Below are 15584 nucleotides of genomic sequence, written 5' to 3' on the forward strand. Positions count from 1 at the left end.
CTGCCTTGCATCATTATAGGCTTTTGTAAACAAATCGTACACATTTGCTTTGTGCGGTCACATCCTTTCTTGGAGGCTAAAATCAACACTTTGACATAATACTGTTGGTACACAGGGTAGTAATATGGGTTGCATTAGCTGGTGAAGTAATGTGCTAAGCAATAACCTTACAAATATAGTGTTTTGCATTTTTATGTAAGGTTAAAACCCATTCACAAATGGGCAATAAAAACATTACTTGGTAAGTGATTTAGTGGTATTGGTCTATAGCTTTCCATGTGGTGATGTAGGGGCATATCTGAACAATATCAGATTAGCTTTGTGTACAAAGCAACTAATGTTCAATATGTGAACCACTTACATTCATTTGTAATTGATCTGATTGCATTAACAGTTGTTTTTTGTTTTTTTTTGTTTATCCCAATGTTTGGTTACATGCACCAAGTCAATACATTGGCTCTGTAACCTTTGAGGATTTCCCCACTTTCCTCACATGGCCTCACGCATCGCATACCATATGACCGATTCAAGCAGTAAGTCATCAGGAAGCTGTCTGGACTAACAGCAACAGGTCGCATTGTTTAGCATTTAAATAACTCCCTGTCCCTCTTTCTCCTCCAGGAGGAAATTTTGCACTGCCAGGCGCATCTTAGCATCCTAGCATACCGTGTTGTTTTCCAGGTTTGAGCTGTGCTTGGCTGACTGAGTCCAGGACAGCTGTGAGTGAGGGCCATTCACTGCTCTGTCAGGGGTGGAGATGGAGGCACTGAACTGAGGCCAGCCATCCTGTGCTACTCCTACATGTCACCTTTTCTCTGTGTAATGGGTTCCTGTGTGGAAGACAGCTTGGAGTGAAAAGGAGAAATATGTTATTTCCCCCCCGTGTGTTTAGAAATACTGACAAATTCTCAGGTAAATAAAAGTCCCCTATTATATTACAGAAAGCTCAAGGTCTTACCATAGAGTAGATTATGTAAACTCCCTTGTGTGGATTACATAAGAAACACTGATTGTGACATCATGTGCCCCCCCCCCCCCCCCCCAGAAGAAGGAAAACAAGATTCTCTGAACCATAAAATGTGTCCTTTAAAGCTCGAGTAGTAGCTGGGTGTGACAAATGCTGAATTGATCAGAAATGATTGCGTGCTTCAGACATTTCAATTGATATGCTTTTGCTTGGAATGCAGCACAAAGCCCTTATTGTGTTTAATATTCATTCGTTCAAATGTCACTTCTCTTGAGCCACGGTGACGATCTTGTCAAACATCTCATGAGTCTCTCACTGGGAAATGTGTCACCACTTGTTGATTTGTCCACACTGCATCTTTATAAGCATAACGTTCACTTAAAATGTGAGTAGAGTATGAGAGTAGGCAGAATGAAAGGATATCATGTATGATCTACAACCCCCATGGTGCCATGGTAACTAAGAAGTGAAGAGGTGAGTTGTGAACAGGAACATGGTGAAAGGTTGTTGTTTTTTTTGTTTTTTTTTCCCCTTCTGCAGCTGCTATTGTAAGACGTTTCTCAGAGCACATTCACTTATAAAACCATTTTCTTGGCAGGGTTGTTCATTCACACCATGATTATTTTCCTTCTTATTATTTCTTTCCCCTGGTTTGAAATTGAAGCCACTTAATGTTAACAGAGGCGGGAATCCACTCCTAAGAAGAGAGCACGTTCTGCAGTATTTCTTTGACTTTGGTCTGTTTAATGTAGACCTAGAAATAACAAACATTTATTCATTTAGGAGCCAAATTCTGGTGTCACAGTGACATGCTGACAGTGAATTGGACATCAGCTTTGCAAAGAGGCACGTGGACTTTTTCATGCAATAAAATAAGTCTCATTTAGATTGTGAAACAAACCTCCTCTGACGAGTGAAACAGGGTGTGCAGACATACAGGGAGTCTGAGGTTGGTTTCTGTGCATTTTATGAAATATATATCTACCGTAGATACCGTGAGCGGCAGACTGCACAAGCACAGGCTGGTTTGCGAGAGAAGAGTGGCAGGATTTCCTGTGTAATAAAAACACTTGTCTACGGGGAGTCTGACTGCTGAAGTCTGCTGTCCTGACATTTGTATTCTCAATCCTAAAAGGACAGGGATGCCCATCTTATTTGACCATGGCTCATATTTATTGTTACAGCTGTTGTTTCGCTGTTATCAAGGGGCCCAGTATTTCTACTGGCACCACAGATTAGAAATCACTTGTGCTTCTGTAGTTTAAAGTTGCCAATGGGGTGTGAAACACATCCTGCATAAGCTGGCACTCTATCCTAGAAGTCTTGTGTACATACAAAGACGCTTGTGTGCATAATTCCACATTTCTCTGTGTTCCTTTTTATTTTTTTGGCTTCTCAGACAAGTAGTAATTCAAAATGTGTCTGATACAGTAGAAAACTGAAAATAATAAAAACAGTTTCATCTGTAGGTTGCCTGTTTCCACGCAGCAGCGTCCATTTTGGATCTTCTTACCCCGAGGCCAACCATGCTGCCTCTCACTACATGGGATCTTGTGTCCTCTTCACCTTCTCAATAATTCAATGGAAAGAGGAGACGTCAGCTCTGGTATAATTACGGTGTGAGGGTGACAAGCTCCTCTGTCAAGGGCAAGATGGGACCAAGCTTTACAGTACTGGAGAGAGCTAAAAGACACAACAGCAGTGTTCTATACCGTGACACTGTCGATGACAAAAGCTTCAGCTACAGGGAGATGATGAAACTGCAGGTAATTTGGGGGGAAAAAATTGTGACAACATTAGCTGTTTTTGTGTTTTTGTTAGAACTCAACTCAGTGCCTAAGCATTGCAAACCTGAAAAAAGGACAGTCATTAGACACAGGTGCAACATTTAAGCTGTAACATGTCTCTTGTTCTGCAAGTTCTCAGTGGTCAAGCAGCAACACGATCCATCACTGTTAGGCAGAGAGGTGTGTGAGATCTGATTTCAGCTCTGGGCCTAGCTGAGGTGACAGATCCTGTTAATATAACACCAGCCAAACCCCAAACTTCCTGCTTGCAGAAAGCCTCGGCATAAGCATACCTGCCAAGATATGACTAAAACTGTTACTGTCACCGCGGCCTAAATCCTGGCATGGGTAAAGGCTTGGCACAGAGCCCCCAGTTAAAATGAGCTAGACAAAGTAGGCAGTCATTAGAAGTAGATGTTTTGACACGCTGTCTCCCACGGGTACCCAGGAAAGGGTCTGGACCAAAATGCATCAAGTCTCCCAGTGCAGGAGTGTCTCATTCATGCTGATGCAAAAGGCTGAGCTAATCCAAGATCGCCACTGATGATGAAACTCTTCTTATGTGTCTGAAACCACACAAAATGGTCTAAGAATCCCAGGCAAATCAGGGATTTCGTTATAATCCCATCAAAATATTAAAGAAATATTTTATTGCTTTTCAGCCTCTGCCTTTTAAAATTCATTATAAATAAATGAAAAAGAAATATCATTAATGAAACAAGACTAAGTCTGAGTCTACAGCCATGCTAGCGTCTTCTGTGAGGCTGTATTTAGACACAGTGGTGCTTTGAGCTAGTTGCTAACATCAACATGCTGATGTTTAGCAGGTATGTTGTTTACCTTGTTCGTCATTTTAGTTTAGTGTGTTAGCATGCTATCATTTGCTAATTACCACTGTATACAGAGTAGCTGAGGCAAATGAGAATGCCATTTGTTTTCCATATATTTGGTAATAAAGTGTTGAAATTTTGGCTAGCGGATGGCAGTAGAGGTAAAGTCAGGGGACCATCAAAGCCATTAGGGTTTGTCCTATGGGCACCATGGAAATGTGCTAAATTTAATGGCAACCCATCCAAAATTTGTGTCTGTCTACATGCTGGTGGCGCAAGAGGAACATTCTGATAAGACCTGGCCCGGCAAGGGTCTGGGGACCATGAACGTACAAAAATCCATGACAATCCATCCAGAAGTCAATATCTGTGGTCATACAGCTTCCTTTATCCTGCTGACATCTTGCACTTTTAACAGTATCACTATTTTGGAACTCAATAGGAACTCAGCAAATATCAAACAACACTGCTGCATGTGATGAGTATTTTCTGATATGGTGTGGGAGGATAGCAATATGAATATTTTTTAAACCATATGCTATAATATTCTTTCAAGCCCACACACTGAGCAGGATTGCGGTTTAAAGTTAGCTAAATTCTTAAAGGACATCTACAAAAGCAGCTGTAAGTTGTACATCTAGAAACATCAAAGCTCCACTGCCTTCACTTCTCTTTCTCCTTCCCTCCTTATTGTCTTCCAACTCAAAAGTCTGCCTGGTGTTTGCCGGTGTACCTACCATGCACACCCCAAGGAACACACATCACAGGCCGGCAAATAAAGGCTACATCAAGTGTTTGACGGCAGCAGAGACGACACAAAGAGGCTGTTTGTTGCTAATTAGGTTTTCCCTCGCTTCACCTAGATGTTAATCATGATTGTGCTCTACAAAAATGTCCGTACCAAATATCCAGGTACCTTCTTTCAAGTTCCCTAAAATAAGTGGGCAGAGGGCGGGGAAAGCAGAGCCGCTTAGCATAAAGTAGTCAACTGTCAGCATGCCTGACTCAGCACGCAGAAAATTAATAGTGTTATGTTTGAAATGCGCTGCCTTATGAGGTGCGCTTTCTGTTTATAATCATGTTGCTCCATTCATGTATTATCAAAGTCATAATTGCTTTTGATAGCAATTATATAATCATAAAACTTCTGCCGCTAATTGACTCAGGAAAGCTTCATGATATGGCAAACTTCAGTTTTCCACTGCAGTTACACAACCTAGCTTTTGATTATAAAGATCTTAGTTCTTAAATTTACACGAGACCTCCAGCAAATGTTTCAACACTTAATGAAGTCACACATTTGCTTTTTTTATGGTGGTCCCACTCTCCTGCCATGTTCATAATTAGAGGAATCAGTCTTCAGGCTTACCGCTTATTCAGAGTGATCCAAACCGTTGATTTTGAGATTTGTGAGCACCTTAAAATGATTCACAAGCAATTGCAAATGATTATCTTACCAGTCCTTTTTTGCCCCTCTATGACAGATTGCAGCCCAGAGGAAAACATTCAGCAGCTGAGGAGCTCCAGCGCAGACAGGTGATTCGCTTCTAATGGATGTTAATGTGGTGGACACAACTGAGGATATTCCCAGTGGTATACACTTACAGTTAATTGATAATTGAGGTCTATGAAAAGATGCACATTAAATCATGGCAAACGAGCCTGCCTATAAGGTTGCAGCAATTTAAAGAACAAGTCTCCAGAGTCTCTTAAGGTTTCCCACAACTGAAATGCACTCTGAATGAATAATTGAGGCCCAAATATTGTTAACTTGTATTACCTTACGTAAGACATTGCTATTTCAAACATGTAGCATATGCATAATGTTATTTTGCATAAACACTTTCACCTCCGCCAACTCCAGGTTGCTCAGTCCTGTAATGACTTTCTTGATGTCTCTTTATGTTGCTGTTTGATCAGTACCTTTCCTAATGAGCCCATGTGTTGAGATGTGACTCTGATTGGCTTGAATTTAATGTTTTGCCACATTTAACATTAATAATCTGCAACGTATTTTGCTGCCCTTTGCTACTAACTGATACTATACTAGAAACATTTATCCTACAGTAAGTGCAGTTCATGAAGGATTTAGAATTTTCCACATGCATTCCATGTTTATAGGTACAAATGATGTTTGTTTATATTGGCCAGCATGTTTAAAACATGCCCTGACTACTACAGTGCTATCATCATGTATAATGCTTTTTTTTAGCTATCAGTTGGCCGGGGCACAATAGTTGAGATCATTATATTGATATGGCTATTTCTTCAAAATTATCATAATGCAAATGTATGACAAATCACAAATAAAATAAACTGATGTTCACATGAACTGTGTTCCACTCTTTCATTTCATAAGACAAAACTTTCATGTACATGTTCAAAGCAAACACATTAAGCTTGGAATTGTTCATTTTAACAAAATAAATGTATAAAATATGTTATGCTATACAATATGATCATCATGATTGTACTGAAGGTTGATAAATGATGATTCTGAGTAATACCTACATATTATATTTCGAGGTCACGTCTATTTATAGAGCACATTTAAAAATAACAAAAGGGTGCTTTACAGAGAGATTAAATCAAACACCAACATAAAAAAAAGGATGTAAGTAAATTAATAAAGGATTGGATAGCTTGATAAAATCACAACAAAAACAGCAGTGTACATCAACAAAATAGAATATAAACAAATAAAAACCAGAGCAGTCAAGCATGTCTTCATCATAACAATTAAGAGGCTAAAGAAAAGATATGGGTCTTTAGACAGGCTTTAAAAGTATCAATGGAGGGGGGCGATCTAATTGTTAGTGAATCTATTCTACAATTTAGAGCCAATAACTGAAAATGTTCATTCACCTCTGGTTTTTAACTGGGTGTGTGAAATGGACAGCAGTTGTTGTTCAACAGATCTGAGGGTTGTGGGGTGGATCAGGGGGTAAGTAGTTCTGAGATGTAACCTGGTGCCAGTCCATGCAGTGCTCTATAACTAAATAAAATAATCCTAAAATCAATTCTGTACTTCTCTGGTAACAAGTGAGGCCAGTGTGGGGAGATAACATCTCTCTTTCTGGTACTGGCGAGGAGTCCTGCTGCTGAATTTTGAACCAGCTGCAGGCGAGATAGGGCTGACTATCCTGCATACAGAGAATTACAGTAGTCGACAAGAGAGGATGAAAAAGTCTCTAAATCTTTTAATTTTGCAGGTGATCTAACATGGTAGAAGCAAGTGCTGACAACTAAATTGATTTATCAAATTTGAAACTATAATCATAGAAAACACCAACATTCTTTGAGAGGGTATTTACATTTTGAAGACAGAGGCCCAAGGGGATTGATTGTGGCTGCGGAATCTGATGGGCCCAAGATTAGGACCTGCCATCCAATTCAAAACGCAATTTAAGGCACAGCTGTGTGTTGTCGGCATAACAATTATGTGAAGATATTATATTTTCTGAAAATAGATCCCAAAGGAAGCGTATATGTGGAAAATAAAATTAGGCCTGATTTGGAGCCTTGTGGTACTCCACAGGAGATGGGTGCAGAGGAAGAGGACACATTATCAATTCTGACAGAGGCTGGAGGAGCCTGGAGGGGTCCTGGAGGTATGAGGCAAATCACTAAAGGGCCTGTACCTGAATGCTAACAACATGCTTAATGCGGTCCAAGAGCATGGAGTGACTGCCTGTGTCGAAGGCAGCTGAGAGATTGAAAATATATATATCATAATGTGTATATTAAAATGCCATTGCCAGTCTAATTTCCTGAATCTAAAGACAAGAACAGATCATTTGTCACCCTAAGTGGTGCTGTGGTGTGGTCCAAGGAGGAGATAACTTGAGAGAAAACTGCTTTTTCAAGGATTTTGTATGACATATACATTATGACTGGACTATACATCTAAGGTTTAGTGAGACACAGGAAGAAGAACTCCAATGTCAAAAACATCTGGTTGTTATATTGGGAATACATCTTAGTTTAGATTTACCAGCAAAGGCTGCTACACATGCAGCTTTTTTGACTTTATATTTATATTATATTGTTTGGAGAATATCCCATGACCAGCTTGCCACTATTAGAACAACAAAACAAGGAATTGTGGAACCTTGAGCTCCATACTTACTTCCATACTTACAAATGTTTGTCTTTGTTGGAGACATGTTCATACCTTTAAAATACAAACATTGCACAAAGTGACAATTTGGTACTATAAACAACAGACCCATCAAATGACTGGTCTGTCATCCTGGAGGACATTGTTTCCTTAGTAAATCAGTATGTTAAGTCAGTACCTGTACAATGAAATAAAACACCAAACAAATGCTGGGAATCATCTTGTCACAGAAATCAAGAAAAACAAGAATCTCAAAGGTTTTTTTGCAGGTATTTACCCAAACAGTTCAAACATCTTAGCACGCCTTAAATCACCACACAGACAGACATATTTTGGTCTTTTGGCTGACAGTATGCTTTAGCTTCAAACAGGTATTTCAGGAAGTTTCTGTCTGTCCTGATCAGGCGGCGACGTGTACAGATGGCGTGGTTCCATAATGGCAGAGGATACTGAGAACTGAAATGGGATTGGAGGGACTGTACAAACAGATCAGACAGGCTTAGCCAGATGATATCTTGTAACCGTGCTACCAAACAGTCAGCCATCTTGTTGTTAGCCAATTAATGGCTCATTACCGGTTTAGCCAGAGCTGTGCCACCTCAAGTTACAAGGCCACCAAACCTGCACTTCACCCGCTGGCTCAAATCTGATTAGTTTCACCTAATTGGCACAGATCAGAGTACGAAGGATCAGGTTTCATGGGCAGCGAAAGAGATTGACTACTGGTGAAGAACACTGATCATCTTTCAGGTTCTGAGAATTAAAACATTGTATGGTGGTGGTAGCATTCCTCCATTTTTTTTTATTTTAGGGCTCATTATTATCCATTGATATGATATCTTTCATGCCTGGAAACACAAGTTAGTGTCTGTGCAAGAGACTGTGATCATTTTAATGCGGTCTCTACATAAATGCAGTATATTGTGTTGTGTATTTTTACTATTCAGATAGCGTAGATAGAAAAGCTGCAGAATCTGTGGAAGGTTCTGTGTTTCGTCATTTTGTGGATGTGGGTGCGAAGTATTAATGACCCTTGCTTAGTTGTATTGAGTATGTTTACGCAGAATTATATGTATGTGTGTCTGCACAAACACAGGTTGGTGTATCCTGTGTGTGTGTGTGTGTGTGTGTGTGTGTGTGTGTGTGTGTGTGTTTTCAAGGACAACTGGGACTCTTTTCTCTCTGATCAGTCAGTTCTCGTGTCTCTCTGCTCACTTAAAATGTTTGTTCTTCTTGCCAAACACGGGCCCATTAATAGTGCATGAATAAAAAAAAATGCAAGCAAATAGAGAGCAAAACAGCAGCAAACCACCGAACAGAAATGCTTAAATTTATTTAATATTCTCTGTGCTTTCAACCCAAGCTACTCGGCCTGTGCACTGTCTAGTCAAATCACAACAGCCGAGATTAATCTGGCACTTTAAGAAAAACATCATTGAGCTCTATATGTAAAACAACCTTTGGTTGTGCACTGTAGATATGTATATAGAAAGAGAGATGCATCTTCTTTAAGCATCTTTAAGGTGCTGTGGTGTTTATTTTGACTGTATTATAATACGAGAGACCATTCAGCTGTGTTTAACAGACAGGAAGCAACCGTCAATTTTTACACATCGCCTTTTGATCCTGGTTTGCACAAGGATAACTTTGTACTCTTTGTGTCTGATGTGTTTCATACTCCATGAAAACTATTCCCATGAGAATTTACAGTAGGCCCGAAGTGGAACTGGACGGACGTGAACCGCACTAACTCAGAGCAAATCAGTGTGTTAGTGTTTAAGTGTGAGATAGGGAATGGCTTTGTCCAGAGGCCTTTCACATGGTAAGTGAGGGTAATCTCTTGGTATTACTATGGCCAAACCAACCATTTCTAATGGCAGACAGTGGGCTTTTGAAAACCATTAAAAGCTGGGTGGTGTGATAGACTCAGGGGGAAATGTCCCGGCAAGTGCTGAAATTCAGCTGGACAAAACACACACACGCACAAAAATGTCTTTATCTTTCTCAATCAAAAATACACATTCCCCCTACCTCTCTGAAACCCATACACTCAGCGCACGGGGCCAGGTGGTGTGGTTAGTGCCAGATCTTGCTCTCTGCTCTCCTGAGTGCAATTGGTAACCTGAGCTGCCTGTTTGAATAACTTGGTTATCCCGAAAGCTACCTCACTGCAGAGGCATCGTGGAACAGTGCCCAAAATACACTTTGTCTGAGCCCCTGATATTCACTGACTGCGTGATAAATATTGAAATTCAGCGTTCAAAGTCACTTTCACTGTCTTGAGGTTGCATATCATAAAAAAAGAGTAAAAACAAAAAGTTGGCTGGATAGCCTTAAGGGCGCAACTTGTATCCAAAATCTGTCATCAGAGTGTCACTCAGTGTAACGTTAGTCAGTGTGAATGTGTCAGCTGATGGGACGCGACAGGCAGGCCCAGGGCCTCCTCATTTAATTAGGAGCCTGCCTTGTTTTTTCGAACTCACAACCAAACCTGTCCCCCATCGTCTCCCAGGGCATTTTCTATTTTCTATTATATATTACATCATTCACTGTAAATTTAGCTTAGATGTTTTTTGCTATAGACACAACCTGTAGGAATCCAATGTTCTGCACCACATCGAGGCTAAAGTGTGTGTCAGGGTTTTACTCGCTATCAGTCACACTGTTGCAGTTGTGCTGCAAATCATCTTGTCACACCCTGCCCCCTCCCACCACCACCATCCTGTAAACCCTACGCAGCACCTTTCTTACGTAACCTTCGAGTCAAAAAGGTGCTTTAAAATGAATTTTGATGATAATGATACTTGCGAAAATTATAATTTTAATATTTTTATGATTGGTTGTTGTTGTTAGAGTCTTAACAGACATGACAAGTGAATACTAGTGTTTAGTTTACTTTAAAATCAAAAGATAATTTCTTTTTTATCTTTCTTTCGTTCTTTCTTTTTTTTTTTTTTACAGTTAATTTGAGGCTCCCACATGTGTTTTAAATAGTGTCAGATGTTCTGTGCCAAAATGTGGCACAGAGAAATTCATGCATTAAACAAATCTATTTCCTGTCGTTATATTACTTGCCTGCTAAGACTATTATACCTAAAATATGACAAAGATCATGACAGTAATCAGTACAATATGCACCTTCTTTCCTTGCATTTGACCAAGGTGCTGGGTTTTGCTTCATGTCCAAAAACTGCTTCATGTAATTTTTATTTTATTTTTATAAACTTTATTTACTGTATACAAAAGTCAAAAGGCACTTCAGAACAAGACATTAATTCATCAGGCTACAAATACAACTGAGAACATGACTGCCAGATTTATAAAGTCAAATAATAAAGTAAATTAAATATATCACACAAGAATATATTAATAAATAAGTAAAATACAGTAAAAAAATGGGTTCCACATAAAACACATGCTTATGTAAAAGTGTGGGAAAAGCGACTTAAAATATTAATGTAACGCAAGGCTCCCACACATTTCATACCAGCAGTCGGCCCAGGCGCGCCCTCTATAAGCTCGGTGAGGTACTGCAGCCCGACAGCGCCTCCTCTCTCTCTCCCTCCCCCCTCCTCCTCCTCCTGGAGCCGGAGTTGCATTCCTCTCCTCTCCATTCACACGCAGGGAGTCGCCGGAGAGAGAGCACCGCCGCTCCGTGACCAGAGAGGAATGTCCCCAAGTTTTGGAATTTAAAACCATGGCGAGGATATCGAGCCTCAGGACCACCTGAATCTGTAAGTACCGTGAAAACTCCGGAGCAGGGCCCTTTTTTCCTCCCGTGTGGACTGAGCGTGCTTTTGGGGGAGCCGGCTCAAACATTTAGGTTACATTTTTCTCCCTCTCTCTCTCTCTCTCTCTCTCTCTCTCTCTCTCTCTCTCTCTCTCTCTCTCTCTCTCCATTGCTCCGTGTGCCGAGTTGAACGGTTAGTCGCTGTGTCTTTCCCCCCCTCCTCCGCTGTCGGCGTCTGGTTTCTCCACGAGTTTGAAGAGCTGGAGGCTCCAACCAAACCCCGCCGTGAATTAAAAAACAAAGGCACGGAGAGGACACGCAAGAGTAGCGCTAAGATCCCGCTATGTAAGGTGTGTGTTTCTGTTAGCGGCGTGTTGTTGAATGTGCGACCCGGTGTGACCACCAGTCGGATTGATCCACACCGAACTGCGCATATTTTAGGCGGCGAACCGGGCTTCAACTAGCTAACTTAGCCTAATTAATTCGGACAATTCTTGTTGTTTTTAATATTTTTGCGCTAAGCATGTGGCGCTTGAAACAAAAAGAAGGTGGTTGCAAGTAACCTCAGATTTGGTGCAGTGTGAGGTGAGTTTCTGGCTGGTCGTCGGCTGCAGTGAAAGCAGACTTTTCTGATGTGGGAAAAGCTTCGTCTTGCAGTGATATCTGGAGTGTTGTGCTAAAATAAAATAACAAAAGTGTTGGATGTCGCGGACACGCCAGCAGGGGTGTCCGTGCTGAGGATGGCTGTTGCATTGCCTCGGAGGAGGAATGTCACCGCCGCCACGTAATTACAGGTATTCACGGAGCTGACAGTCAGTGTCGCCTGGGTAAACAGTCCGGGGAGCCTGGAGGAGGGGGCCGCGTGGCTTCAGGTTAAAAAATGTGCTTTTTACGCTTGTTTGCTCCTTGTTTATTTTTTCATATTTGAATGTATCCATCCTCCTAGGCTTTCTTAAATGGACCTACGGGAGGAGTTGTGTTTCTCTGGAGGGTTGTGTGTGTGTGTGGGGGGCTGCTTTAACAACAAGAGAGAAAAAAATCGATCCTTCTATTAGCTTTGAAATAATTAGAAATTGTGTTGGTGTGGTGTGAAAAGAGCGTTAATCTGCTAACGAATGAGAGGCAATTTGTAAGCTTTGTTATTCGACAGCAATTGAATTCCCCTTTTGAGCAGGGATGGAGTGGCGAGGGCTGTCTGTGGGTGTGTAGAGTGCGCATTGGTTGTCAGCTATTGAAAATGCTCTCATTGCTCTATCGGATTCTCCTCAGTTCTATTTTTTAATCAAATCCCGGTTAACCAAATTAGACTACCCACCCCGACCCCCGCACGCTACGCGAAATCATTTTGGAGCCCAATTTAAATATGTATTCATGAATCATATTAGATGAGCAAGGGCTTAGACATAATTTTAACCTTTTTTTTGGAGGGAAAGGGAGGGGGGAGTGGGGCCAGACTAAAGCCTATCACCCCCCCCCCCCAAAAAAAGAATCACTGCACTGTTCATTTAATATTTAAGTAAGAATCCCTGGATGTAGATTATCTACTGTGCATTTGAGACACTTAATGTAAACCTAGGGGTATTGATTGGTGTGTTTTATTTTCTGTGGCACCACTTGAAGGCCACTATAAGACACACACTCGGTGATAAATAGCTCTTTATGATAAGTGACATGATGTTTGCCTCAGTTCAGTCAGGCAGCAGCAGCTTCTTATTGACAGTTCAATGCAGTGGCCAGCATTCACATGTAAATGATGTGGGGCTTGAACCATGACATGAGTGTTTGTTTAAGAGGTGGTGCCCAGTCAAAGCATTAAATCATCCAACCACAGACATGCTGACATCTCTCCAACCACACAACAAGTCTGCATATCTTGTTCAATCAAAAATGAGCATTCATTTATGTGTGCGTGCATGTGTGTGTTTGACTGACAGCAAGGAGTGGCAGTGATGTAACCAAACACAGTGACGACGTCTCTTTTTGAGCAAATATATATATTACTTTTTAATTTATTTTGCGTACGCAGGTCTTTAAATGACAAAATGTTGTAGGTTGCTTACTTCAACTGATGGTGCAGAGGAGAGCTGCACTGTGTATCATAATGGTGTTTGTACATTTCTGAATCGCCACAGATTCAGCTTACTGACTTAAATCACAATAGAATCAGGGACACTCTGTAACAGTGCTCACCTACACCATTATCCCTGTTCATGGTTTAAAAAAAGTTCACCATGTAATCTTTTGCCATTTCTTTTGCACATCTGTGACCTTGCATGGCATTTTACATGAAAGCTGGCAACCAAGCCAGAAAATTACAAGCAATTTGCCTCAATCTTCACTAATTATGATACAGATCTGCCCCACAATAGACCAGCAGTGTCATGAATTTTGAAAGTCTGGTCTGGCTGCTGCTGCCGTGAAGGGTAAATCTGTGATGTCCAAACTTTGGAATTCGAGCTGACATGTGCACTTTGCACCCCTCTGGTCCTGCCTTTGTGTGGCTCTCCCCCCTCCTGTCGCATTCCTCTGGACTTTTGAGTGAGCCGCATATTTAAGGTCTAATGAGATTGTAGATGGATGACAAAGCAGAAGAGCTTGGGCTCAAGTGAGAACTGAATTGCGACTTGGCACTGTAAGGCCGGCCCTAAATATTTGGTTGTTGCTGCACATATTGATGAAGGGTTTTAGAAAAAGGGAATTAAAAGAGAGGATTCGAATTAAATTCCATCACGCTCACATGGGACTTTCTCGGTTGGAGTGAAAAACTACTTCACTGGGTCAGTGAGACTGTTTATATATGTGAAAGGATTTTCAGTGCATAACTGTATTCTTCAGGGTATACTGTACTGTGATTCATTGCTTTCATGCGGCAAGCCGATATATGGACTGTGTTCTCGCTCACAGTATGCAGTGCATGTTGCTAGACTGCAAAATCCAGCTCCTTTCCCAGTCCCCCCCCCACTGTTCGACATTTTAAACCAGTGTGACAACCTCATCTTTAGGCATTTCCTCTTCTTGCCTTCTCCCTCTGCCGTTCTTCTTGCCTCCAGACTTATGCTGCCACTCAGGCTTTCTTTCCCAGTTTTCCTCCCTCACTCTCCCCTGGCCTCTCCCTGTCTTCCTGTCAGGAGCCCCTCGTTGTCTGTGCCTGCCTCCATCCTTTCACACCACCACTCTCTCCGCCTTTTTCTTACTTTCATTTTTCTCATCCGTCTCACCATTCTCCCCTCCTCTCTCCTACGTGCTTACTCTTTGTCTGGTTGTATGTTGGTCATCTCTTGCATCTTCCTCTACCTCTTTCTAGAGAGGTAGGCCACGCTCATGCACATGTTAGGCCTACCTCACTTTCCCAACGTCATCCTCACACTCTCTCTCTCTCTCTCTGTCAGACTCTGTTTTATATTTCTGGTGGTGATGAATAGTCTTCATAGCCTGTGCCTGTCCATTTCTGCTCCTCGGCTCAGTGCATGAAGAAGCATTTACTACTAGTGATGGAGGATCCCATCTCTAACTGATACAGGGGTTATGTCATGTATGTATGTTGGGCACGCACGCCATGGTGGAAACTCTTTTCCACACCACGTGTGATCGAGGGCTTTCTTGGCACAGCTGCTCTGTAATGCAATATCTGCTTTCATATCATAGCCGGTGGAGATGGCATGTTTTTATTACATAAGTTTTCATTTGTGTCAGTCTTGCTAAAGAGGTTAGCCGTGTTGCTGCTGCGCTGCTCTGAGTGCTTTTCATTCAATCTGTGCTCGTTTTGTCTTTTGCTCTTTTTTTGAACCCCCCCGCTTCATGTTTCCTCAGTTTATTCTTTCCTTCCTTGCTTCTGTCACATCCTCTCCTGTTTCTCCATGTTGTCAGTCATCTCTTTCTGAGTCTTATCCCATCCCCTCTCTGTCTCTATTTGAGTGTTTTACTTGGTCTCTCTGGGGTTTGTGTGGCGCCCCGAGGCGAAGAGCCACACTGCAGCAGCAATATTAAAACGCACTAAAGAGGGACCAGCAGCAGGGCTCTACCCGAAGGCCCTGTCGTATACGCGCATCCACACACACACACACACACACACACACACACACACACACACACGCACACACACATACAGCTCTCTTGGTGCTAACACCTCTCCAGCCGACAAGCCTTAATA

General features: G+C 41.7%; 2 protein-coding genes and 1 long non-coding RNA gene across 7 annotated transcripts in view; all 3 read left to right on the top strand.

Moving 5' to 3' along the window:
* Nucleotides 1-3380, top strand: part of LOC123956716 — an 8318-nt gene extending 4938 nt beyond the window's left edge. The window contains exons 2-4 of the long non-coding RNA XR_006821605.1: nucleotides 446-533; nucleotides 622-912; nucleotides 2437-3380. This is a non-coding gene — a long non-coding RNA (uncharacterized LOC123956716). The remainder of the gene's footprint in view (nucleotides 1-445; nucleotides 534-621; nucleotides 913-2436) is intronic.
* The window catches only part of chchd6b (coiled-coil-helix-coiled-coil-helix domain containing 6b), a 187751-nt gene extending 181835 nt beyond the window's left edge, over nucleotides 1-5916 (top strand). The window contains exon 8 of the mRNA XM_046029092.1: nucleotides 5069-5916. Within this exon, the coding sequence (XP_045885048.1) occupies nucleotides 5069-5101 (33 nt within the window). The 3' untranslated portion in view covers nucleotides 5102-5916. The remainder of the gene's footprint in view (nucleotides 1-5068) is intronic.
* Nucleotides 5917-11292: 5376 nt separating this feature from the next.
* plxna1b (plexin A1b) overlaps nucleotides 11293-15584 on the top strand; it is a 200039-nt gene continuing 195747 nt past the window's right edge. For 4 of the 5 annotated variants that reach the window (XM_046029350.1, XM_046029354.1, XM_046029353.1 and 1 more), the window contains exon 1: nucleotides 11293-11438. The gene's annotated coding sequence lies outside the window, so the exon portion shown is untranslated. Of the gene's footprint in view, nucleotides 11439-11638; nucleotides 11785-15584 lie in introns of those variants that run through there. The other variant, XM_046029351.1, reaches the window with a different exon arrangement.

This window comes from Micropterus dolomieu, linkage group LG18 (genome assembly GCF_021292245.1).
Source record: "Micropterus dolomieu isolate WLL.071019.BEF.003 ecotype Adirondacks linkage group LG18, ASM2129224v1, whole genome shotgun sequence".
NCBI lineage: Eukaryota > Metazoa > Chordata > Actinopteri > Centrarchiformes > Centrarchidae > Micropterus > Micropterus dolomieu.